Source organism: Bactrocera oleae, chromosome 2, assembly GCF_042242935.1.
Source record: "Bactrocera oleae isolate idBacOlea1 chromosome 2, idBacOlea1, whole genome shotgun sequence".
NCBI classification, from domain to species: domain Eukaryota; kingdom Metazoa; phylum Arthropoda; class Insecta; order Diptera; family Tephritidae; genus Bactrocera; species Bactrocera oleae.
The window spans coordinates 78,458,006-78,484,119 of record NC_091536.1 but is presented as its reverse complement, the minus strand read 5'-3'; the positions used below and the strand labels follow the sequence as shown (position 1 = coordinate 78,484,119).

The following is a 26,114-nucleotide window of genomic DNA, read 5'->3' as shown; positions in this document are numbered from 1 at the left end:
AAGGAAGTATGTTATCTATTGCAGTTACGATTTACGAGATCTCATTTAGTTGTTGTTGTGTTGTGGTAGCGGTATAACTCAAATAACCGTATTTAACGTAAATAAAACTTCATATGCAATTTTTTTATACTTAAAACTCTAAACTTTATTCTTCACATAGGGCGTTATATTAAAACACTAAATGTTTAGCTATATACGAGTATACTTATATCCAATAATGTTCGTTGAATTTAGCATGTATTGCATGTACTTACAATTCATGTAAACTTTTGTGAATCTTAAATGTTACAATTTTCTTTTTAATATATGCATTGTATATATTAGTTTCAATTTATGTACTTATTTCTAAGACATGAATGCATCGTACAAATGTGTATACATATAACAAATTTTTGTAAAATATAACTTTAATATACATATATATATGGTAGATATATATATCAATATACGTCAGAAAATATATGTATATAAGTTGTTCTCACAAATGTGAACACATAGATCCAATATGTATATATATAAATATATATGCATATACATGTTGAATCGATCAGTACAAGTAATCAAACTAATTAATGATCACAGTGTCTTCATCATCTTCACATACAACATTAATTCATGACTTAGTTAACTAACTTTCTAAGCCTACATATATATATATACATATGTACATATGTATGTATGTAGCAATATTTGTAATATCTGTATGTGTGTATAAATTCTGGTGTAATTATCGTTACCAGCTAGTTTAGAAGCTTTTAAGTTATTTGTAACTTTCAGACTTAAACATTACTAACAATAAACTCTATCTGTATAAAATAAAATATAGTAATATATAGTATGTATGTATATAACATTAGCAAAATAACATATTAAGTAAATTAACTTAAGTCACTACGATGCACTTTTAAATATCAAGGGTCCGCCGCATATCATCATAGGTTATTCATCATAGGTTATTCACCACTACCGGTGCGTATCACACTGTCTCTTTTTCTTTGAATTGTCGGTATGTGCCATTTTCGCCACCGCTCGGTGGTGTATCCATTTCAGCCGCCTTCGCTAGACTACCCTTTGTTATGCTACGCTCATCAGTGCTGTCATTTGTGTGCCCATTTTGTTCATTCGTGAACACAACATCAATGGGATTATGTTTTTGTTTTTCATTGTTGGTGCCAATAATGATATTCGATTCGGTTTGTCCATCAAATGCCAGATTTACTTTAGCGCCTTTTCCTTTATCGACTGTGGTCAAATCACTGGTGGCATCACCGATTATATAGGGTTTGTCGCCAGGGAAACGTTCGCACCAACGCAATACCATCGGATGTAAGAGCTTAGCATCGTATGCGTCTTTAGGATCGCGTGTAAGATAACTGATTACAACGCCAACACCAACCGTAATCACAGCACCGAGCAGACTGTAGTACATGTAACTGATGGAATAGAATGTCTCCATTGGGGTGCTGTAAGAAGTATAAAAATCGTTTTGAAATTTTATTATTTAGTGATGAAAAGTGAAAAGAAGGGTGAGGTTAGGTTAAGAAATCGATTCTAACAATAATAGCTTAGAATGCCGATCCGTCGTAGTACGTAAAGCTCTTATATATAATCGATCATAAATCGACAAAGTCGATTCTAACAATAATAGCTTAGAATGCCGATCCGTCGTAGTACGTAAAGCTCTTATATAATTGATCATAAATCGACAAAGTGCCTTAAGTCCATATACAATTTGTTAAGACCCTATTATTATTCAATTGATAGAATACTAAAAAATTAAATTTTCCCGGTTCAATCCGCTGAAGTGTCGAAGCGTTTGGAACTGTTTGCTCAGCTCGTAAAACTCTAAACGGGGTTTTCTCGAAGCTACTTTAAAATCAGGCGACGATGGTACTCAAAGAGAATCGTAGGTATACACTTCAAATTTTAACATTAGCTTAATGGTATCATTAACCGTAAACTATTTACAATTATTTTAGTATTGTAACTTTATTTTTAGAAACAAATTAGTCCTAATTTTTTTGGTCACAAAGTTAATCTTTTTGTTTTAAAAATCCGTCATTTTGCGAAACACATACATACGTACTTTACTAGCAAGCCTTATGTGGATTAAGACCCCATTTTTAGCACGGGTTCTTAGAATCAATATCGCCCGTAGAGGTTATTCCGAAGATGGCGCAGAAGCCGCCATTTTGTATTTTTTTGTATTAACATTAATTTAAAAAAGCCTAAATGAAAGAAATTCGATACTTCTTTCCTTACTCCCAAAATAAATTGTCAAAGTGAGGTATATTTTGAAGGCTCTCGGGGAGCCTAACCCCTTAAATAATAGTAAGTGTATCCATTTAAGAATATATGTATTTATTACCGTTCAGGCGCCATAATTGTTTGTTGCAGAGGTGTAGAATTGTTGAGCAGCGAATGTGAGATCAACCAAGATTGTTCGAGGTTATTTGGTTTAGTTATAGATGGCGAGAAAGTTGTGTTGGTGCAGCCCTAAATGAAATAAATTAAAAAAAACATTAGCATATAAATCTAACGGTTCTCAGAATTGAAGCGTGTACCTCTGTGGATGTGGGCAGGAAAGTGTTCTGAGCAGTCTTATCGACAGTAGCGCTGCCAGTGATGATCCATAGCACGAAAACGCACGATGCAATCATGCCAGTGGAGGTACCCTATAGTAAGATAGGTAGATAATAGAAGAACACAAATTTACTAGAGCCCTCACACGCCGCTTAACGTAAGGCCGGCACGCAATGCTATGTCAACTAATTAAAATCATTCAACAAGTGCGTACGCAATAACGTTGACCAACCTTACGACGTTGTTGTACGGTGAAATTTGATTATGGTATAACAAATTAATTACCTTCCAATTAGCAATCGGCACCAGCATTGCCAATATGAAGCAGCCCAATAATGGGCCAGATGTAGCCGAAAATGCCAGCATCGATGATTCAATTACGCCGGACAGTAGACCCACACCAAATGCAACACCAATTGTAATCAAGCCACAAATGACGGTTATAATCTTTAGAATGAAAAGCTGTTGCTTGTCGCTGAGACCCCTGAATTGCGGTATTTGCGAGACGAAATCCTCCCAGCAAACAGTAGCTAATGAATTTAAATTCGACACCATCATGCTGTTGGGCCGACGCAAAGACAAAAGGACGACGTAGTTTGGGGTAAAAAAGAAGAATAGCGAAAAATAGAAGAGCAATTTGAGTAAATACAATGGAATAAAATGTGATTAAATGTTCATAAATTGGCACTAAATGTTGAGTAATTAAAATGCAATCTATAACACTTGTTTGTATACATACCACAAGGCACCGTTGAAAAGCATGGCCATGAAGATGCCTACAAAACCGGGTATTACGGCCAACTGGTCCTCTACGAAAAATGGCAAAATTTCATCCGGTTTTTGTATGTAGCCCTCAGCATATGGATCACAATTTATATAGCTGGCATAGATGACCATACCCGAGAGCCAAGAGAGCGAAAAGAATACGACGATGATGGGAATATTTGTCATCATGACGCTGTAAATGGGTTTCAATTACATTTAAGCTTTAAAATAAAATTTAAGCAGCGTTCGGTACTTACCGTCGCACATCACTCATAGATTTCAGTGAAACATAACGCTGCATGAAATTTTGCTGGCAACCAAACTGTGACAAGGACATGAACAATTGACCAACCCAAGCGGAAAGCGTGTCTACGCGAACGGTCATGTCGCCAGTGAAGTTAAAGAATGTTAAGCGACCTGTGAATGAAAGTAAAATAAAGGAAAAAATTAATAAACAATAAAAAAAAACTGGATATGTGATGTTAATTTAATACTTTTTGCATAAAAAAAAATATAATAATATTTTATTTATTAACAAATCTGTAAAGCTTTAATCTTAAAGCTGAATTATTGAGTGAACGTAAGTGCAGGGAGAAGAAAATTATTAAAGGGTTTTATATACAGTTAAAAGGTCGAAAAAAGTGAATTTTGCAGAAGTGAGAAAATAAATGACTCCCGTCTCGTCGCATCCATACCATTCTTTCCACAGTATTTTGCTCAACTTGAGTACTTCTTGAAGCGATCATTTCCTCGGTTACGTAGTTGCCACAATATTCGTGTCTACGTAATCGGTTCGGAGTAGGATTTGTTTTGCCAAGGACTGTCAAGTCGGTAGCATTCGTCAATTCATAATATTGTTATAACAACAACATTTGCTAGAAAGTTTTGCAAGCATTGGAAATTCTACTTATCTAATATTATTTTAGCACTTCCTTTAGTTTGTCTCAATACCGTTAAGTTCTAAGTTTTGAGTAAAAACATTCTAGGGTAAGCTTTGTTCTACATTGGATAATAAGCCTAAACTTCGAAGTACATATGTACATACATATTATATATGAAAATATCAACGGAGTTTGTTATGTAATAAACGAACCCGCATCACTTCTTTAAGGAATCCTGTGAAAATCGAATTAAAGGAGTGCGTTCTGACGGCAATATATGTATTGTATATAAATATATGTAAGTACCAGAAAGGTTTCGTCTGCCTCAATGTTAGATTACAGAAATTGCAAGACAGATAGGAGTCCTATCTGAAACATTGTTAATGAATGCAAAGCCGGGGTGGTCTAAATGTATGCCGTATCATTTGCTGGATAATACAACCTGTTAGGTATCGACTAGTATATATAATTAGTCTTCGCAACTTTTCTAAAAGTTGTCCGAGTTCTTTAAATGGTGTGCGTCATGATATTTTATGAAGGTTCTTACAAGCTCTGAACGTTTGGCGGGTTTAAAGTGAAGGTATCTACATACTGTTTGAAGCATCATGTCGAGAGATGTGCGATTTATAACCTAATTTTCCGATACTATTCGATTTTATGTCCTTTCTAACGAAATCCGAAACAGTTGTCGTGCGTTCGATTTATTCACCGTACCGTCGATTGTGCAAGAATTGATAACGTGGGGTCTCCTTAAGACATTTTTAGGTTTTGAATTTTGCTTAAATAATGGCACATAATATGTCACCTACTTAAGAACTCGAATATCCATACTTTTATTCAAGCGCCACTGATGCATCAATCGATGTAAATTTACATACAAATATACACATACAGAATACATATCCTTCGGCTAGCATTTGTTATACCATCTATACTTTTGCCTTTTGAAGGCGATAGCGGAAACCCCTATTCTATGCCGGGTTGAGTTGTTGTCATATTTTTGTGGGACATAACAGTGTTGAAGGTAAATATCTTAACCACAAGTTTTTGTTTGTTTACCGTTGCACATACGCCTATACATGCTCGTACGTCTATGAATATACTATGGTATGCTCGTGTGCACGATTGTTGAATAAATTTGTTGTAGACGTATGCTCGCCCAAGCATAGCTTCTCCTCGTTCTAGCCTCATTGTCAGCTGTTGCATATATGCTTTCGTTGTGTGCTCGTCCAACGGTCATTCATGTAATTTGTGTTCTGTTCACATTGTTGAGCTTCGAATATCACAATCTTTTTGTACCGACGACACATCACGTTCCTCTCAACCCATAATTTGTTTGCTTTGCGTATTTACATTCTCACTTTACCTTTTAACCAATTTTGTGGTAAAATTATAATAAAAAATAAATAAAGAAAAAACTAAAATCGGTTTTGTACACTTTATTCTTCACGCAAACACAAAAGTGTTAAATGTCTGTGCGTGTATAGGTAAGGTGCTCGTGTTTGTTTACACACTCATCGAGACAAACAAATACACACGCTTACACACAGGCATTTGTAGCGTATACGCTTTGAGTGCCATTTATGAGTGGCACAATAGCAACAACAGCAACAATACTGGTAGCAGCTTAATGCCGATAAGACTTGAATGGATAATAAGGTATAAAATGAATGATTCGTTAGGATGCCATTGCCTTTTTGATGGCATTGTTGTTGTTGCGGCAATTTGTGTATGCCTGCAGGATATTGCCTTGAAAATTGTGGCTCGTCTAAATAGCAAGCTTTGCACATATAGTTATGCCTACACATACATATACAAATGCACATAAATACTCACATATTCCATCTCTCTGTTAAATAAAGACGCACACACACACACACAGCGTAAAGGAAAACTGTCCAAGATAACGGGAGCGGTGTGTCATTGTATATGCGGTTGAACTTTTATGTAGTTTATATATTTAAAATGTACAATCTTGATTTAGGTTTCGAAGCATATACATACATACGCAAACACAGATCTACGCAACTACATACCATATGTTAACGGCTTTTTGGGTTATTTTCGTAGTAACTATGTTTTAACATCCATAGGGTATCTAATGCCTTTTAAATTAAATTAGCTAATGCAAGTTTTGATGAAGTAGCAGGAATTTCATAAATCAAAATAAGCGTTTGAGTTTTTTTTACGGCAATCATACGCTTTTTGGTTTGGTAGATAGTAAGTTACGATTGTCATAATTGAAGCAACACCCTAAAGTGCGGGATTCCCAAGGAAACGGAGAGTATTACTGGACTTATTCAATCCGTCTTCGCATAAACACAAACCCTGATGTAATAACTCTAAGAAGGACGATTATGTTGAATTATTATGTTATATACGCTTTTTAATAATCTATTGCAACCTTTATCAGACTCTAGGCTGTTATCGAAATTCTGAAGTAAGCTGATTTGGATTCTCGGCTTATGAAAGTTGCAGTTTAGCTTGTCATCAAATCATAAATTGAATCTAGTTAGGCAGCCATCCAGCATTGCTTCAGCAAGAAATCTTTGCTTAAGAGATTTCCAAGTTTCTTGGTCTAAGAGAACAGCTGTGTGGAGTTGCATTTGCGGTGACCAAATGATTGATCCAAAAATCTTTAACCTATTAAACTTATCGAATATCTTCGAAGACTTTTTTTCGACAGTTTCTTTTTTAGATTCTGTCTTCGAGACACTAAGAGAACTTCAAGTTTACTATAATGGGTTAATTTTGACAAATCTTACACTCTGTTATTAAGATAATGAATTCGAAATTGAAGTACGCCTTCTTAACACATTTTTGGTAGAAAGGGTAAATAATTAATTTAAAGAGCTGTTTAATCAAAAGGCTTGTTCCTTGGATTTTCCTTTCCATAATTGCCGATGGGTTACAAAAACAGATGTGGCACATTAAACTCTAACATTCATCGTAATGGGACTGCTAACACTAAACACTACATGTGAAACATTTAGAGGGGTACATCGGGTAAAATATGCGTCAATTCACATAAATATGAATGCTTTTTAAATACTGTTACTGCCGAATATTTCTTTTTTTGGCATCAATTTACGACATTATTTCCATTTTCTCGTGCCATTACTTTACTTCAACCAGAGCCGTGGCGCTTTTGTGGCGGTGGCGCGCTTCGTATTGCAAATTACATACACGTGTGTATTCGTACATACATAGATACATACGTATGTGTGTGGGTATGTGGGACAGGCTTGTAGCCCAATGATTGATACCACAACACATTCATCATAATGTATAACGACATTCAATATGAATAAATTGGCGCATTTACTCAATGACAGTGCGTGCGGTGGGGGGAGGGGGGGTTGAGTGATGCTTTCGAGCTTTAAACAGCTGGCAAGTGCCGTTTGCGGTTTGCGTCTGTGTGGAATCACGAAAAATAATTCGTCAAAGAAATTGCAAACAGAACCGAATAAAAATAAATAGCACTCCGAGGCAGTCGATAAACCAAAGGGTCCCCTTGCGAATTTCTCAAAAGCGTTAAATAAAGCTTTGGCTTTGGAAACGCATGAATTGGGTTGCGGTTGTTGCTGTGAGCAGCGCGATGCTGAAAACGGATGTGTTAATATTGCATAATTTGCGAATAAATATTTATTGCGGCAGAGGCTGATAATTGAATCAAGTAAATTTAATATGATGCGCTTATTAAAATATATATTAATGTGCAAATAATATATTATGTTTATATTGAGCTTTGTTACCATATATGTTATGATACAAAATACATATATATTTAAATATCATATATAAAAATGATTTTCTAAAGATACATATATATGTAACTACTACATATATTCGAGATATTATTTGCGATTCCAGTTGAAAAAAAAATAATTTTGGATTAATTCATTGCGATCAGCATTTAAATAGCGTATTAAGTAGTCCCAGTAAGTTCTACTTTTTTATCTTGTATTCAAAATGTTATAAAATTAAAATATATAACTCACCGTTATCGCGATTCACTTCGTAAACGTGTTGTACGCCGCCACTGACCATGAGACCTTTCACAATGACAGCTAATGTCACCAAAATTACCGTTACTGTTGATGTAATACCGAAATGTCATTAGAACAAGTAAAACAACATGAAATGAAAATAAATTATCCGTATAAATTAGAAAAATTAAGATGGATCTTAAAAAATATAGTTATATGTATGCATGTGCTTGTGTTAAAGCTGAAAAATACTCACCAGTTTGTATGACATCGGCATTAATGGCTGCTTTCAAACCCCCCTGTTGATGCAAGGAAGAAAAAATTTTAAGATTTCAGAAAAAAATTATAAAATTACTACTAAAAGTACTATCACAAACACGCACACTTTGAAATTTCTCACTTAACTGATCACACATTTTCAGATTCAATAGACAATTTAAATTTATTTATCGTAAATGACATACATACTTCTGTTTATCAAGCTTTTTTCTATTATATTTCATTTGCAATTAAAAATAATTGTTAATCAAACTCTCTCTTTTCACAATCACAAATAGCACTTACAAAAAATTTGGAAAATGTGTACATGATAGGCTTTAAGATTATAATATGCGACAAGTAAGACCTTAATATCTAAAAATTACTTATTTTGAGGTTCCTGAGGTAATGTGATCATAAATTACTGAATTTATCAAAAATCAATCAATTCTATGATTTCGGAAAAGCAGCGAACGATCTAACATTTACCAAGGGTAAGAGCTTTAAGCTTGATCTACTACATGATAGATACGACTTATAACTGGAATAAATAACTTTTTCAGCTTTGTAAATTTCGATCTTTTGACATATGAGAAACTAGCTTCGTGCAATTTTATTTGCAGGGATGCTTTTGATTCAGACAGAAGGTCTTTGATAAAGCTGGAAAATATTTGAAGCTTTAATTTTTTGTAACATGAGGAACTTCATTCGATTTTAACTTGAATACGGATATTTCTTATATATATTGGATTTATTGAATGTTTAATATTTTAATTAAAGTTATCAAACGTATCCGCAGTAGGAAAAAGAAACACTTACCAATTTACATTCATTTAGGAAGCCTTTGTGGTAATTTAATAATAATGTGAATTGCTGAAGAAAAATACCGAAAATGCAAAAAAAATGCTTCGAGCTAAAAACAAGATTTAAAAACAACTCTTTTATGGGTACAACAGCATGTTAAATATATTAAATTAACCACATATTGACAAACAAAATGTGCTCCATTTTTGCACACAACTGCATGCGCTTGCCGTTGTGGTATGAGAACTCTATACTATTCAATAAAATTTTTTTGTTGGTGTTAGTGCTGGTCAACCGATTGGAGACTACATATACATTTAAAAAAATGACAGTAAAACAAAAACAAGCGCATATATATATATACAGATATACAGATTTATAAGTATGTACACTCCAGCTGGCTCAGAACGGGTGAAAAAACGGTGGATCACTTTATTTATGTGAAAAGTGATAAAATAATGTGAATACAAATTTATATTGGATTAACATGCATTCAAGCACACACATACCTACATGCATACATACAAAAATACACTCATAAGGGACAACACATTATTGTTAAATATTTTTTGTTAGTAAATTTACACACATACTCGTACACACACTCTCACATGCTGCGTTGTTGAACTTACCATGATGGTAAAAAATATGCAAATCAGAGCCATGCCCACAATGGATGCCCAATAGGGAATGCCAATTACGGTCGACAATGCGACGCTGGGTGTGTAAACGGCAATGCCTAGGGAGCAAAGTTGCCGCACAATGTAGGTGCCGGAAGCGAGGCAACGCACCAGTCGGCTCTTAAATCTACGAAAAAAGAGAGAGAATTACATACGAAAAAAATTAGAGCCAAGTGTTTTTTGTGCAATTAAAAAAGGTTATGCAAATCACAGTGATGCAATAAATTACCTAATGGCTTTTTTTGTATGTGTATAACGGTACCTTAATTAAATTAAATTCAATGGATAAATGTGTGCCAATTTATGATTTTATAAGCCAAAATACTTGCTTTTTTCATGTCGGTAAAGCCATTTACGCCCGATTGGCAGCTCAAGCGCTGGCTTTTATGACACTTCTTTGTGTGTGTTTCACATTTCACATTTCTCATTTCATTTTATTTTATTTAAGTTTTTATATATTTTCACCTACATTTTTTATGGTGCAATGGCGCAGCGTCACACCTTGTTTGCTCTGCACATTTTATGGCAACACTTTTTTCTTGCCCGCCTTTCTCGTTACCTCGTTTATGCGTACGATTCTTTTAATTAAGCAACAACAGTTGCAACAATAAGGACATACTTCTAGAATGGTTCCGAGCACTCAAACTATAGTAAGTGCGTAAAATTTTTTCATGAGCGCCCATAACGCTTGTCACTACCGCAGTCATGCAGTACAAATACTGCGAGAATGTTTAAGTGCTTTCGTTAAAGCATTCCTCTTTTAAGTGTTTGTCATTAGAAAAAATTATACATAACTTAAATACGACACGAAACACTTATAATTAAATATAAAAAATTTTTGAATATTTATTTAATAGTTGAAGCCAAAATTGTTGTTAAATATACGTGTATTGGTTTACCGCACTTTATATATTCATACATAGATAATTTCCGACGGTACGCAGGTAAAACATAGGGCCGAACTTTGACTATCGGAATACCATCAAAAACAAGTAAAAACGTTAACTTCGGTTGCACCGAAGCTGTAATGCCCTTCACAAATGCAAAATATTCCTTATAAGAACTTTGATCGCTCAGTTTCTATGGCAGCTATATGCTATAGTGACTCGACCTGAGCATCTTCGGAGATTGCACCGTTGTTTTGGATTATATCACCTGCAAAGTTTGATAAAGATATCTCTTCAAATGAAAAAAGTTTTCCATACTAGTATTTTATTCCGATTGTTCAGTTTGTATAGCAGCTATTATAGTGATCCGATATCAGCCTTTTCGACCAGCTCAAAAACTGAACTCTAGTTCGTATATAAACAGACGAACGGACATCCGGACATAACTAAATTGAGTTAGCTTGTAATCGTCATAATTTATATATACTTGTATACTTCTCTGATGTTTACTTTTAGGTTTTACAAATATCGCGCCAAACAAACTATGTTGTCTGTTCAGGGTATAAAAAATAAGGAAGGTATAAGTTCGAAATGTAGATATCGCACATACCTATTAATCAATATCGATATTTGACATAACATATAATCAACTAGAGATATGGAAATCATTATACTATTATTTTAGGTACATGGGGCTAGAGAATGCTTTGGACCGATTCTATCTTTTTTTGGCAAACATCTATGTTCGAGAAAATATTTTCACACATTTTTTGTTAAAATAACTCTCACATTGATCCATTTGCAGCATAAATATTTCTTTTAGAATTTGAAACATCATTTGATTAGGTATATTGGGGCTAAGGGCCATACTGCACCGTTTTGTATCAAGTCTTAGTACCAGATAACCTAGTTATTTGAAAAATATGTTCACTTAAATTTAATAAAATATCTCACTAATCGAAAGTTATGTTCAGATTCTGTTCGCTCTAAATTTTGATTCGATATCGTCTTTGATGTTTGATTTTATTGTTGTAAAGTGAAAGAATTAAAAATGGATTCGTTTAAACGGAATGGAAAATGGTGTCACATGGAAAGTAGGCATGGTTTCATACCGATTCCGCTTTGCAAACCTGTATTTAATAAAATGGCTAATTACTTTTGCGCATGTATTTTAAGATTTCTCAATAATATTATTAAATTCGCTGGGGTTTAACTCTTGTTAATTTGGTTTCAACCTGTATGTTTGCGAAACCACACATACCCGCCCGACCACCGACGCAACCGCATTAGCGTTCGACTGTCGTCACATAAATGCAACTCTGCTGCTTGCAGGCAATTTCATAAGAACAAAAAGCGCGCAAAGGACAGTTGAATAAATTGGTGGCGCGCATAAGAGCGAGCTATGTTTACGAGCGAACAAACTGAAAGCGTTCCACTTGCTGCGGTACGCGATGACAATATAATACGCTGCTTGCGGCAATGCAACCAAAATTCGTGGTTTTTTGGTAAACTTAACACAGCGCTCATAAAAGCAAAGCCGTAACGTAGTAGCGCACAAATATGCGATAAACTCTCGAGTGCTTCGGCGTATTGCTATGCTTCAGTTGAATGCCATTAAATGTGCAAATACAGGTCGTTTTGCTGCGTGCTCAGTGCATGCTGGCAGATTGCAGGCGCGAAACATACATGTACATATGTACAAGCGTCTCTCTTTTAAATATCATGTCAATCGTGCGCAAGTACATTTAAAACTCCTCCAACTTTATTGACTCGATTCATTTATTCCATTTGTAGTCGGCTATGGCAATTAAACGCCTGCCTGTGTGCATTTTTAACGGTTACCACTAAGGTGGGGCGTATAAATGTTAACTTTTTTATAGATAGTCGTAGTAGCAGCAGTATATGCGTATGAAGAATATGCGAAAAATTACAGTTATATAGAAGCGTGATATAGCTTATTACATTTTCTCAATGTTGCCTGTGAGGTTTCTATGAAAAAATATATGGTATGTCTATTTTATATTTATAACAGCTCTAAGATACAATTTTTTGTTTTTCAATTGAAATAAATAAAATGTTGAAAATGAAATTTTGACGACAGATATATACAATACAACTAGAGATAATAAAACTCTTCTTAACAAAATCTTTTGCTCTTCAGAAGTCGTTGGATTCAAATGCAACTACAAAGTATTGCTGAAATATTGTCGATAATTCGACGCAATTATTTTTTCAAACCTAGTATACTTTTATTTTTGTACATAAGTGCATCGCTAAAAAATGCGGCTTTTAATTCGACGAACACTTTTTTCATGATCAGATGGTAATGTTAATCTAAAATCATATTGTATACTAAATTTTCCAATGACATCTCCTTTGCTCTGTTCAATTTTGTCAATTGTTTTTTATGTTTTCAATTTGTACCCACGTGTCCACTTTTTTAATAAGCTAAATACAAGCATGTTCAAACGAATTTAATGAGCATATTGGCCGTGACAATCAATCACTGTGTATACACAAATTCGTCAAATGAATAAGTTGTGCTGCGCCAATATCCCAAAGCGCTTTAACACACACGCATATACTCATACAAGTGTATGTGTGTGGGAAAGCCTTTTAAATTGAAGATGGCTATAAATACGTAGGCATGCAGTTACCACGCGCACTCCCACGCTGTACATATGTATGTGTGTGTGCTGAGTAGCTGTCAACCGCTTGTTTTTATTTAAAATACTTTTTTCGTTGTAATTTCGTAATTTATTGTTTTCTATATATGTATGCATGTAAAGCATATACTTGTTCGGAAATATGTATAAATACATACGAGCGTGTGTGTATGCATTTGAGTGTTTAAAAATGCAGTTACACATGTTCTGAGTGGTTTGCGCTTTACTGATATTCGCGGATGGTGGGTATGGCAGTCATATGCGTGCAGTTAAAACGACTAGTTATACATTACTTTACAACTAGTATAAACCGGAAGTACAACTAGTGAGCTGACTGGCGTTTTTCATATAGGTGAGTGGCATTTTTTTGTAATGTTGTCTTAGAAGATGAGTGCTGTCATATCTTTGTCATAAATATAGCTGTAGTCAGAAATATTTCTAGAATGAAAATTATTATTCAAAATTTCTCATGGGATTTTAAAGAAAAATTATTGAAATCACATTCTATAAGTGGTATAATTTTTATGATTTTCTCTCTGGTAGCATTTCAAGAGAAAATTCTGCTTATGAACTACAGTTTTTCCTGACTAGTTTGATGCTGATATACCTATACATATGTAAATGCATTTATATGCAAATTACTGTTCTTACATCAATTCATATACACATACATATATACAATGTGTTGGTCATAAATTGCTATCATTGTCTCTGCCAATTCGCAATTTGTTGCGGCAAACATTTTTATCTTTTTTTTTATGCGCTTGCGTTTCGATTCGTTTTTTTATTTTTTAGCAATTTCACCACATCGATCAGACAGGCATTTCATGTTGTCATATTTGCTGGAATGCCACTTTCGCACTCGCCATCATTAATATATGCAAGTAATTTGTGCAGAAGCGCCACGGCTTATGTATGCGTGTGACAGTGTGTATGGCATGTGTGTGCTTGATGACGTCGAGTAATATTTAACCACAACTACGACATAGTATAATAATTTGTTTACGACCGCAGGCAGTTTACCGCAAAATGCGAAATGCGCAATATACAAATGTCATACTTCGCGCTCATTCCAGGGCTGCGAGTGCGCACTTCGGGCGCTCGAGTGCAGTCATACAGGCGCACTTGTGAGAAAACAAATGAGCATTAAAGCGCGTATTTGCCTGAAAATTGAAAATTGCACGCCGACACACTGGCCTGTGTTGCAATTAAATCATCGCGTAATGCGAAAATATTATCTATACTTTGCCATGTTTTTAATATTAATTTCATATGCTTAAATGTCATTGTAGCGCGCTGTAGCTGGTGATGACACACACACACACACTCACTCACATTTAGCTTCTTTGTCGTATCAACAGTTTGTACAACCTTTTCGTAAATGCTTGTGTCAATTAATTAAAGTTCTGTAGGCGGTTTTTCCACAAATAATACACTCACGTATATACATATGTGTTGTATGCATAATGGTTATGTCGGACAACATGTCGTATGAGTGACATTAATTGATAATTTTCAACGAGAAATTAAGTATTATTCAGCAACGCCAGATAATTTTTGTCACTTAACTTATTGAAGACCTTTGGAATTTAAGTTTAAAGTGTAATAACAAAAGAATTCGATGCGTGTGGAAGGCGTGAAGAAATTAAGTGGCTAAAAAGTGAATTTATTAAGGGGAAAAGCAGGTGTTTTTATACCTATAAAATATATATATATATGATCAGCATAACGAGCTGAGTCGATTTAATCATATATCTGTCTGTATATACGCGAACTAGTCCCTCAGTTTTTGAGATATCATATAGCTGGCATACAAGCTGACCGATCAAAATCAAGTCCTTGAATATATTGTTCAGATCGGACCACTACAGCACTTAGCTGCCATAAAAATTGACCGATCAAAATCAAGATAAATATTTTCTTTGTCCTTTTAGGCTATAAGAAATACACCTGTGGGTATTGTAGATTCGGTGCAACCAAAGTTAACGTGTCTGCTTGTTTTATTATAAGAACAATAATTTTTGGTTTTTTTGGACAGTCTGGAGCCATCAACAAAATCCTAACATTGACGATTCTTCGAGTAAAGAGAAAATAATCGAATGTTTCTTTTTAAGAAACATATGTGCATTAAAAGAAATACTTTGACTTTTTGATTCAAAAAGACAGCTACTGGACCGATATTGGCTGGCTGGTTGGTTTTAAGGATTTGTGATATTCGAAACAAAATATAATTCAGGATCTTAATCTACATAAGAGTTTTGCTAATAAAACACGAATATTTTCGTATTTAGCTAAATTTCGTGATATCTGTTATAGTCTCCGAGTATTTGATTTGAAAAATGTTTCGCGAAAAACGTAACGCTAAAGCCAACTATGCAGAACATTTTGACTATTTCGTTTTCATTACTAATTGAATAGTGCTTTAAGACCAAAAAATTAGAGTTATTGAAAATGACCTAGCCCCTAATACACTATTTTAAAAAAGTCAAAAGAAGTACGGTTTTTAAAAATAATCTAAGCCCTAAAACACTGTAATAATTTTGATATAATATTTCAAACCAAATGCACTATTCAAACAAACTACCATCCAAATAGGTACCAAGCAAAATGCTGACACAACCTATATAAACACATTTAAATAAGCAGAATCCAGGCACAAGCTATCCACTTGTGTCCCCAGAGTGTGCTTATATAGACGCATATGTGTGCGTTAGTTAGTTCGAAGAACACATTCTAGAGCATACATATATGTATGTATATAGATAATAATATCAAACGAAACTACAGAGAAGAATAAGGGGTTACACAAAGGTCGTTTACGCTGAAAACCCCTCAACTTGCTGCTGATAGTGTGTGCTAGGGCTAGGCGTTGAGGTTGAAGTTCGACGCACTTAAGAAAGCTTTTATCGCATTTCCATGCATTTACGCGCTCCTAAACGCAAGCGATTGCAGGCGCACATGTGTGTATGTATTTGCACTTTTTTGCACACAAATACTTTCGAATAATAGTGTTTGGAACTCTTGAGCAGAACTCAGTGTTGAGTGTTTTATAGTACAATTGTGGCTTTGTCTATGTGTATGTATGAGTATGTGTATGTTTGTGTTGGTGCACTGTCACGCGTATGAATTACAGCTCAAAATCAGCTTATTGCGAATTTAACCTCAAGGACCAATGAGCGTTTCTATGGTTATGGCTCCTCGAGGGTCGATTAAAGTGTAGTTTGTATGGAATTTCCCTATCGCGCTGAGATGTCTTTGTAAATTACGCGAAGAGGTGAAAGCATGCGCGCTTAAAGCGTGTAAAAAATTATTTGTTTGCTGTCGACCAACTAGTGCGTGGATCTTTGATTTGGTATTACATGGTGGAACATTGTGGTAGTTATTTCAATTTCTAAACGCGTATTTTTTACATAAGGAGAATATGTGGTTAACACAACTGAAATTGGATAATATTTTAATCAATGGTCGAGAGGTGCCTTTAAAAGTATTTCGTGACATTTCCGGTCTAATTGAGCTCAAGGTACTATATAGGTATGATAAGAAAATCTATAATTTTTCTGAATATTATTCTGAAATTATTTGCAAAATGCTCTGCTCGCACAAATTAAACAAGTTTGCTTAAAGCAAGATGTATGGGAAAATGTAGGTGACTGTCTGATTTGCAATTGAATTCTTAAGCAAAATGAAATCTAGCAGTGTATTTTGATTGGTTTTTGCTTGAGAGCAATGAAACCGACAAGAAATCTGTAAAAATAATTTAACTTATCTTTAAAACAATGTAGTCATTTGCAAAAATATAGTAATTGAACTAAAATCTTATCACATTAATGCGCGAAATATAAAAATACTGTTTCAATAGTAAGCAATAGTAATTGTAAGTAGGTATGTACCTTGTAGAATTGCCGGAAACACGTCAGTAACGGAACGCTTTGCCGCCCTCTCTCAACCACTGTTGAAGTAATAAAAATGCCAATGACTTGGTAAAATAGCGATGTGATAAGTGAAAAGTAGAAAATGGCGAAGTGCGAAATGACCGATAATGATATTGACAACGAACGGATGCGGCGATTGTACGAACATGCTGAAGCAACGAGCGTTGCCTGATGGGCCAAATGGCTATGGGTATAACGTAGAGTTATCATAATGTTGCGGAGTATTGTTAACGGCATATGATAGAATGTGAATGGCTTGCCAGTCTGGCACTGCAGCGCTGTAATTATCAGCAAGCTGCTCCGTCAGCATACATTGAAGTTTATATAGTAAGTTCTGTTTACTTGGTTTTTTTTTTTTTTGTTTTGCATAGCAATAACAAATATTTAAAACTGTGGCAATGTCATTTCATTATTTGTTTACATAGTTAATAGCTTTATGTGAAGGCAGTAAGCGAAATAAATACGCAAACGGATTGCTTAAAAAGGATGAGCACGAAATGCCTGAAGGTTGCGTATACGCCACGTATTCAATGCATATTCTTATATGATTCACAAGGAAATTGAATATTTTGTAAAAAATCGGCAAGTTTTATAAATGTTGTGGTAAAAATAAGTACGAACATGTTAAAGATTGTAATTGTGTAATTTTATCACCACAGTTTAAGAGGAAAATTCAAAAATAGCGGAGTGAAGTACTTGCTTAGAAGTCACTTCTAATTTAGAAATACTGAGCTATACTTAGAAAATTATTTTAAGTATTTTATTTGTAATTTTTTTAATAATTTTTTTTTCGATTAATTTACATAATTTAAATATAAATAAGATAAAATAGTTTCAGAAAAAAATTAGTATTAATTTAAAATACATATTTTTCACTTTAAAACACTTTTCTGTAAAATATTTTTAGTGAAAATGAACTGACTAAGCAAGAAAAGGCTTGATTAGTTTGCAAAATGGTGACATTATCACATCGCGTGAACCTTTTAAGTGTGTAATTCTTTATTAGATATAATATTTTCTATTATTAAGCGTAAAATTAAATATTCTTCGGCTACCTTTATCGCGTCATGTCACCAACATGCGCCATTTAGCTTTTTCATTATTTGACGGTCTTATTCGCTGACTGCTTATGCAAATGACATGGCTGCTGCAGAGCGTCATAACTTTTAGCAAAACGCAAAGTTCGAACAATGTGTCAAAATAGTAAGAGAAGAATGCGAAATCAAAGCACAAAGCTGACGACTAAACTGGCAGCTTTCGTAATTTATTTGTGAACCAAATTAGCTGACATCAAAAATAAATTTAAAAAATACTTATCTAAAAGCGAAAGAAAAATGTGGAAAAGTGTCACAAATGACAGCAATAAGTAAATGAGTAAATGAGTAGAACGCAGAAATAGGTGCAAATAATTCGCCTAATGAAATTAAAGTGAATTTTATGCGTACACTTATGTCATGAATGCGCACAAATTACTCGCTATAAGTGCAGGTCGTAAGAGGCACAAAAGGAAACCTAATAACACAAAACGTCGTTAGCCGCACACACATACACACAAATTAATATATATATACGAGGCCGTTTGCGGGAAGAAAAAATTACAATTGCACACCGTTAGACCTTTGCGGAAATGACACACAACCTAGAGTTGAAAAGTTATCAACGTGACAGATGTGTGGCAAGCACATACACATACGCCTATGTGTATTCGTAGTGCATTGATTAAGTCACTTAATACCACGTGCCATAGGCCACATGCCAAGGGACAATCAGTGGCGCACGTGTTTGTATGTATGTATTTGTATATCTGTCACAAAGTTGCCATTAGAGGCCGCTTAATATTTATTCAAAGAGCGCGTTAATGCTCACATGTCGTGCCGCAAAACATCAGTGCGATGAGCAAATAGCCAACACAATTCAATCGCAACAAAGTGCAGCGTCCATCAACGGCCAGTGAACAATCGTAGCAGTAGGCATGATGACACATACATATATTGCTTGCTTGTATACTTATATGCATTAAAGCTTATGTATGCACGTGCGCTTTTGTGTGCGTAGTAGCTAAGTTGTAGTAATAAATCATATGAAATCATGTTGAAAATGTCTTTCGTGAAAGCTTGTAAATTGCTGGACGTTTTGTTGAAGTTCCAAAGTGTCGAGTTTTTGTTACAAATATATAAATACACACATATATGGTATATGTTTGTGTCAAGGAAAGAAACATGAATAGATTACTTGTCATCTGTTGCAAGCTTCTGTAATTATGCTAAGTAGAGCTGACTATTTTGTCTTGCGTGGCTTTTAGTACTTTAGAACTTTCTTTTTTTTTCTGAAGCGGTCATTGAGGTAACAGCAGCCGGAATAAGTGACAGAAAATTGCTAAAATTCATCACTCTCACAATAGTGTTAAATTTTTTTCTATACTGAACTTTTTCCTCATGAAATGAGAACTACGAAACCTGTAAAATTTTTATTAAAATAAATTATTCTAACGATATTAGCGGCCAAGGTATTGCATTGATTACCGGTCGGCACTACTATATGCTAAGGCGAGAGTTCTATACTACAATTTTTTCTCGGCAGACAATAATATAAGGCTTCCAAGGCGTGTCTGTGCCAAAAACGCTTCTTATAAAAATTAATAAATTCTTGGAGTGAAGTAAGGCTTCTCGCCGCAGTTTTGCTTGAAACGAGGAACTGGGAATTGATCATTACTAATTTACTGTTAATTTGACTGATATAGTGCGAGAACTTGCATAATTTGAAAGTTTTTCGAACGCGGTAGTGATGAAAAGTAGCAACATGAGCTTCGATGCTGAGTTTAATTGTGATTTTCAACTTCGATTTTCGTTCATAATGTGCTTTATCGTTAGATTGGCCATGATTTTTAGTGCTTATAGCAACTGCTATTCCCAATTAAATTGTTCTGCTTTCCAAGTTTTTATTCAAGAACTTGTGTGATATGCTGCTACACATGTAGCGTCCTCATTTGTTGTCTTAAAATACCCACCCTCCAGTAAGCTTTTCAAAATCGTTAAGCAATGCAAACGAAAAGTAAACTCTGTAATACCTAAACCACAACTAGCTTTCTCCAACATTATCTTTGACCTTAAGTGAAAAGTTATTTCAAACCAATCGCATTATAATTGCTTGAGTGTTTGCAATTTGAGAATGACTTTTTGACCAACAAAAGTCTAATACAATACAATAATTTTTTTTAGAAAATTAAAGTCATGCCATAAGACATCTTGCTTGCGGCATAATTTGTGCGTCATTAGTCAATATGACCAGAGCTGGCTGCTGTACTTGACAGTGATGGTCAAAGGAAATCAGCTTAAAGCTATGACTTTGCTGTTGGCTTCAAAATGATGCCGAGTGTGCCGGAAAATAACAAAATATTGACAATCAGATACACATACATACATGCATCAGAACGTATACTTGCAAAATAAACATATGTAAATGAATAGATTAATAAGGAGATAACGTGTACAAGCAGAAACAAAGCGTCAATAGGTAAGAAATCAAGGTGACATGACATGACATTTGTTTCTATACACAGTTATTTATATGTGTGTATATATATATATGCTTCTGCTGTCAGATGATGAAGGCGGACATTCAACTGATATAAAGTAATATTAATAAAATATCAGCAATGCGAAAAGTCAACACCAAATGTCAACATGTTAAGCTTGAGAAATATATAAAAACCAAAGCGAAAATAGTGTTAGGTAATGGAAGGAGATAATCATTTATAAATTAAATAGTTAAGAAGGTGACATTGAATAAATATATGTATATAGGTGTGTGGTATGGTAAAACATATTGTGTGCTTTGTATATGAGATTTTGGTGTTAAGGAAATTGCTTTGAAATTCCATTTCCGTATTCGGTATTGTTAAGACATACAATACAAGCTGATAGATTCTTATGTGTAGACATTTTTTTCAAAACTAAAGTACTAAAAAACACTTCAAATTCAGTAACGCAAAATTAACCATAATACACGCATTTCATACGTGTACCATTGCGTATGAGTAACACTTAAATAAAGTAAAAATATTTAAATCACTTATACGCCGCGTTGTATACTGCATTCCTTATTATCATTAGACTCATTGTCCAACCAAACAAAAACTGATAATAAATCCGACAAAATTAATGTCCACGCTGCGCCCAAAAAAGTTAAATCCGATTTGCTAGCAATTTTTTCTGTTTTCACTGCAACTTTTTCGTTTGACGTAGCTATCAGCAAATCAGTACAATCAGCAGTGGGCAGTAGTCTAAGCATTTGTGATGAGTCACCCTGCCGCTCTGCACATTAGTCGAACATTTATGCCACTAGTGACCCACAAGTTTAACCAATGTAAATGCAATACAAATTCGATTTATTTCAGCCTAAATACGATGATTTTTCACAGGAAATTTTTTGTCCCTCAAGCATTCTACCAACTGTGCGATACACAGATAAATAGAAAAGAAACATTAATAAAGGTAAGGTGTATGTAGCTTGCATTGCTCAATGAATGAGTGAGTGTTAGTAGTACGCATGTGTGTGTGTACGCAGTCTGGTTTAGATAAATTTCAGTCAAAAGGCAGCGACCGCGCCTATTCGCCGGCTGCTGGAAATATTCAATAACATGTTTGTATGTGTGTTTATATATGCGTTTTGCTATTTTGAAAGTTTGCGGCATTATATTGCTGCTGGCTTTTGTTTGTGTTTGACTATTGACTTTTGTGATTTGCTAATGTTTGTTTACAGCTCTCTAAGGCATTGAAAAATAATTTTCGTACCTTTTTCTCTGTTGCTGTTTGCTCTTCCTTTATCAATGTCAGGTCATATGTTATGTATGTTGTATGAGTATATATAATATGTTTTAAAGGAAACGGCAAACTTTACTTTGGAATTCGTGACTTTGTCCCCAAAAGCTTTGCTGGACAATTGCTACATATGTACGTGAAATTTGAGGTAATGGCTATACCTTGGGATAGTTGTGTACAGATTTCATTCTTACTTATAATAGCTGTTCACACTTAACTTGTTGTAGATTTATATAAAGTATCAGCTTGCATATATAAAATATCAGTTAAATTAACCATAATGTGTATGACGAGTATCCGTAACTTTGATTTATTTATATTTCGCTCTCTTGTGGGAGTTGAATTTGCGCTCCATTTGGATTTTTCGGAGCGCATCTTAAATGAGAGATTCATCATATATCATTTAAAATTACTAAATTGTTTAAAAAAACGTAATATATCGAGCAGGTTAAAAACAAAAAAAGTTGTAAAAAAAATTAAAAAAATGTTTTTTGAAATTTTCTGCTAAAAAATATTCAAATGAGTCAATTTCACAAAAATATTAAAGGTGTCTGGGACAAGCGCCAGCAAATTATGATTATAACAAAGCTATGCTCAAAAAATAATTTATTATAGTTATTTTATAATTTGAAAGCTATATAGCAACAAAAAAGTATACGGCGACTATTCAATGAAATTGCAAATAAATTCCTTTTAATATGTATATGAATCATAAAATGTGACGCACGCGCCGTTATTAATACCGCTGCACTTAATCGTACTTATATATATGTATATATAACTAAGTATATAGGGCCACGTGTACGCCAACGGCTAACCAAATGAACACATGTTTATAAATTGGTCCAAAAATAATTTATATTATACATAGCTATGTATATATTATATAATATGTGCCCTTAAACAATATTATTTTCGCATAAACAAAAGTGCAATCCAATCAGAATCACCCCAAGCATTCGAGCACAAATATGTATATATGCCTTAGCATGTGTGTATGAGTATTTGTTTGTATTCTATTAAACGGAAAGCAATCGAGGCCTATGAAGCGGAAGTGAAGCGCGAAACGAGTGCGGAAATTGACGCTTTAAGCCATTAATGTCAATTTGAGCGCATATAATTGAATATTTTGCAGCTAGCAGAGAGATACATTAATAATCACATTGAGGAAATGCGCCTATATACTTGTATATACTCGTATGCGTTGCCACAATGTGATAATGTAGGCATGTGCCTACAGTTGATTGATTACATTTCAGAAGATGGGGAGTTAGTACGAATAACTGTTTGTATGTGTTTTCCCTACTTGTAACAAAAGGTGCTTAAGAGCATTTTTTCAGGTTCGGATTTTGTAGCATCTTTAATGAATATTCCACTTATATTTAAATGTATGTATGCATATAAGCTAATATTGATGAACTTAATCAGTCATACAAGTATATAGCCAACACGTTACAATTAATCAAGTATGCGCCAGGTATTGAATTTGGCGCACAGCTGAGGTATATTCAAATAAGATATATTGTATTAATAGGCCGATATGACAGCAATTCTCTTAGCTGTCAATTATATTAATTTATTAAATGTCAGTAAATAAAAGGAAAAATTGAATTATTATGCGGTGCAATGAGGTATCTGAAACGCCTTTTAATTTAAACCATTTTGAAAATAGATATGATGACTTTATAATATCATCATATCTAATTAATTAATTCTTTATTTAAATTATTTTTATAATATTTTATTTTATTATAATGGAAAGGATTATTTTAAAAAATTACTTTTCTGTCCATTCTTTTTTAAATTTCAAAGTAATTCTGCAAATATGAAACGATTGTCTACGAGAACACAAGACTAGGCCGACGTCTCTGTGCAGTTAAGGGCGTGGAAAGTTAAAGGTCGAAAAAGAAACAGCCATATACCATATACCATATAATGAAAACGCCATACTAAATTTAGAGGAAGAATGACTCTCTTCGATAGTTATTCAGTAGTTAGATATACATAAGCTAGAACTGGTGATATTTCTTGAATATTAGCACCAATGAAATAACGACGAATCGATATAAAAATTTTTTGCGTTTACGATTGGATGAGAGCACTAACAGACGATTAATGAAAGTGAACAAAAGAGAAGTGCTTATGATAATTTGATTAGAACGTGAGTTTCTATAACCGAGATGATTTCCTCTGAAAAGGAGAAAAGAAAGGAGAGTTGCTAGCTCACGAACAGAGGTGAAGTTTTTTGTAAATGTGTATGGACTTCTCTTCTCGTTTACAAACAATTTTAAGTGGCAATTGGTTCAACAAAAACAAAGCTGCACCTACAGCTTTACTAATAGTTTAGCTAATGGTTTACCAGATACTCAAAACGTTGTAGTGTAGTTGCTCCACAAATCACAAGGATGTTACAAGCGCTTTCTAAATTATCGTGAAATCAGCCTTCTTGAGTTATAATACATCAGTGTGATTTTAGGTCTAAAAAATTTCTAATTGAACATATATTCATTATGAGGCTAATCGTGAAAAGATCCGAGCAAATAGTTCGAGATGAAGCTTCCTCCTTCGCTTGAGGCATTTTCATATGTTAAAATATTTTTATAATATTTAGGGGATAAAAATAATGAATAAGCTCTACGAGTATATATGTATTTAATAATTCTTTTTTTAAGTTCAAAATACTCGTCGAACCTCACCGAACGTTGCAGTTTATCAATTATTTTTAATCCCAGTTATGCTTTTCCCCAAAATATTCGCAAATATGAATATTTATGCGTATTCACGCTAAATCCGTATTCTGTGCGATTTGTGAGCAATTCACCAGCACCTGGGGCAGCAGGGATTGCATAAATAAGAGTCAATTTACGGAATGTGTCTCTAATCAACACAACAACTGCCATGGAAATGCGATTGGAACATTAAAATTAAATTCAAAATGGCAATCTGGACGAATGACAATGTTGACTGCTGCGCACGGGTGTGTATGCATGTATATATGTATGTGTTTGTGCAGTAGTGCTGGCACACCATTGGCGAGCATACAATTAATTAAATATACACTAAACGCGCAAACATTTGATAACAAATTTGTTAACTAATTTTCAATGCGAAAGCAATTTAGTGACAATTTTACGTAGTTTGCGCTGCGTAAACACACGCACATACGCCCAGCAGCTATGCGAAATGTGTGCCTGTGTCTGTGAGGGAGCCACAACGAGACGCTGGACCTGTTATTGTTTGCCTACTTGCCATCGGCCGTGGCCGAAAAAGTTGTAGTTGTCGTTGGGGGCGCTTGCTGCCTGTTCGTTGCTTAATGATATTTAAATGTACGCACACAACAATTTTAAATTCTCCGAAATGTATTTGTGAAAGTTCATTTCTGCTTCGTTGTTCTTGTGCTACTCTCATGCCCACCGCTCGCTCGCCCATAATGACTGCTGGCATCCATGCGTTCCGGGCGCTTAATTAAAACTTGTCGCCAGTACATTTGAAGACTTTGCTGGCGCATAAATATGTAGTGTCTATTATGTAGTTGTATATATGTATGTATATGTATACTTGGTCCGAACTCGGAGTGTGTAGAGGTGCATTACATTAAGAAATCGTGTTTGCAGAGTAAGGTAGAAGCAATTTTAAAAGAATAGAGTGCGGGTAAACACTTTTGAAGAAAATCGTGTATAATTGACTGACTGATTACATAGTCTTTTGGTAAAAATAATAGTTAAAGATGGTATTGGTTATTATTATGTAAGGTTTTGCTTTCTTACATGTGTTGCAACGAAAAAAAAAAATAATTATAAAAATAATATAAATAAAAATAAAAGGAGTAATCATGATTGTTAAAGAGTA

At 34.3% G+C, this 26,114-nt stretch overlaps 1 protein-coding gene across 3 annotated transcripts in view; it reads right to left on the bottom strand.

The window, feature by feature from the left end:
• Positions 1-119: 119 nt before the first annotated feature.
• The window catches only part of LOC106614537 (sodium-coupled monocarboxylate transporter 1), a 107,985-nt gene continuing 81,990 nt past the window's right edge, over positions 120-26,114 (bottom strand). For all 3 annotated transcript variants that reach the window (XM_036368745.2, XM_036368760.2, XM_014230328.3), the window contains 9 exons: positions 9,913-10,087; positions 8,475-8,517; positions 8,231-8,323; positions 3,606-3,765; positions 3,323-3,541; positions 2,869-3,142; positions 2,565-2,675; positions 2,369-2,496; positions 120-1,463 (listed from right to left, as the gene is read on the bottom strand). In XM_036368745.2, coding sequence (XP_036224638.2) covers positions 977-1,463; positions 2,369-2,496; positions 2,565-2,675; positions 2,869-3,142; positions 3,323-3,541; positions 3,606-3,765; positions 8,231-8,323; positions 8,475-8,517; positions 9,913-10,087 — 1,690 coding nt within the window. In that variant the 3' untranslated portion in view covers positions 120-976. The remainder of the gene's footprint in view (positions 1,464-2,368; positions 2,497-2,564; positions 2,676-2,868; positions 3,143-3,322; positions 3,542-3,605; positions 3,766-8,230; positions 8,324-8,474; positions 8,518-9,912; positions 10,088-26,114) is intronic.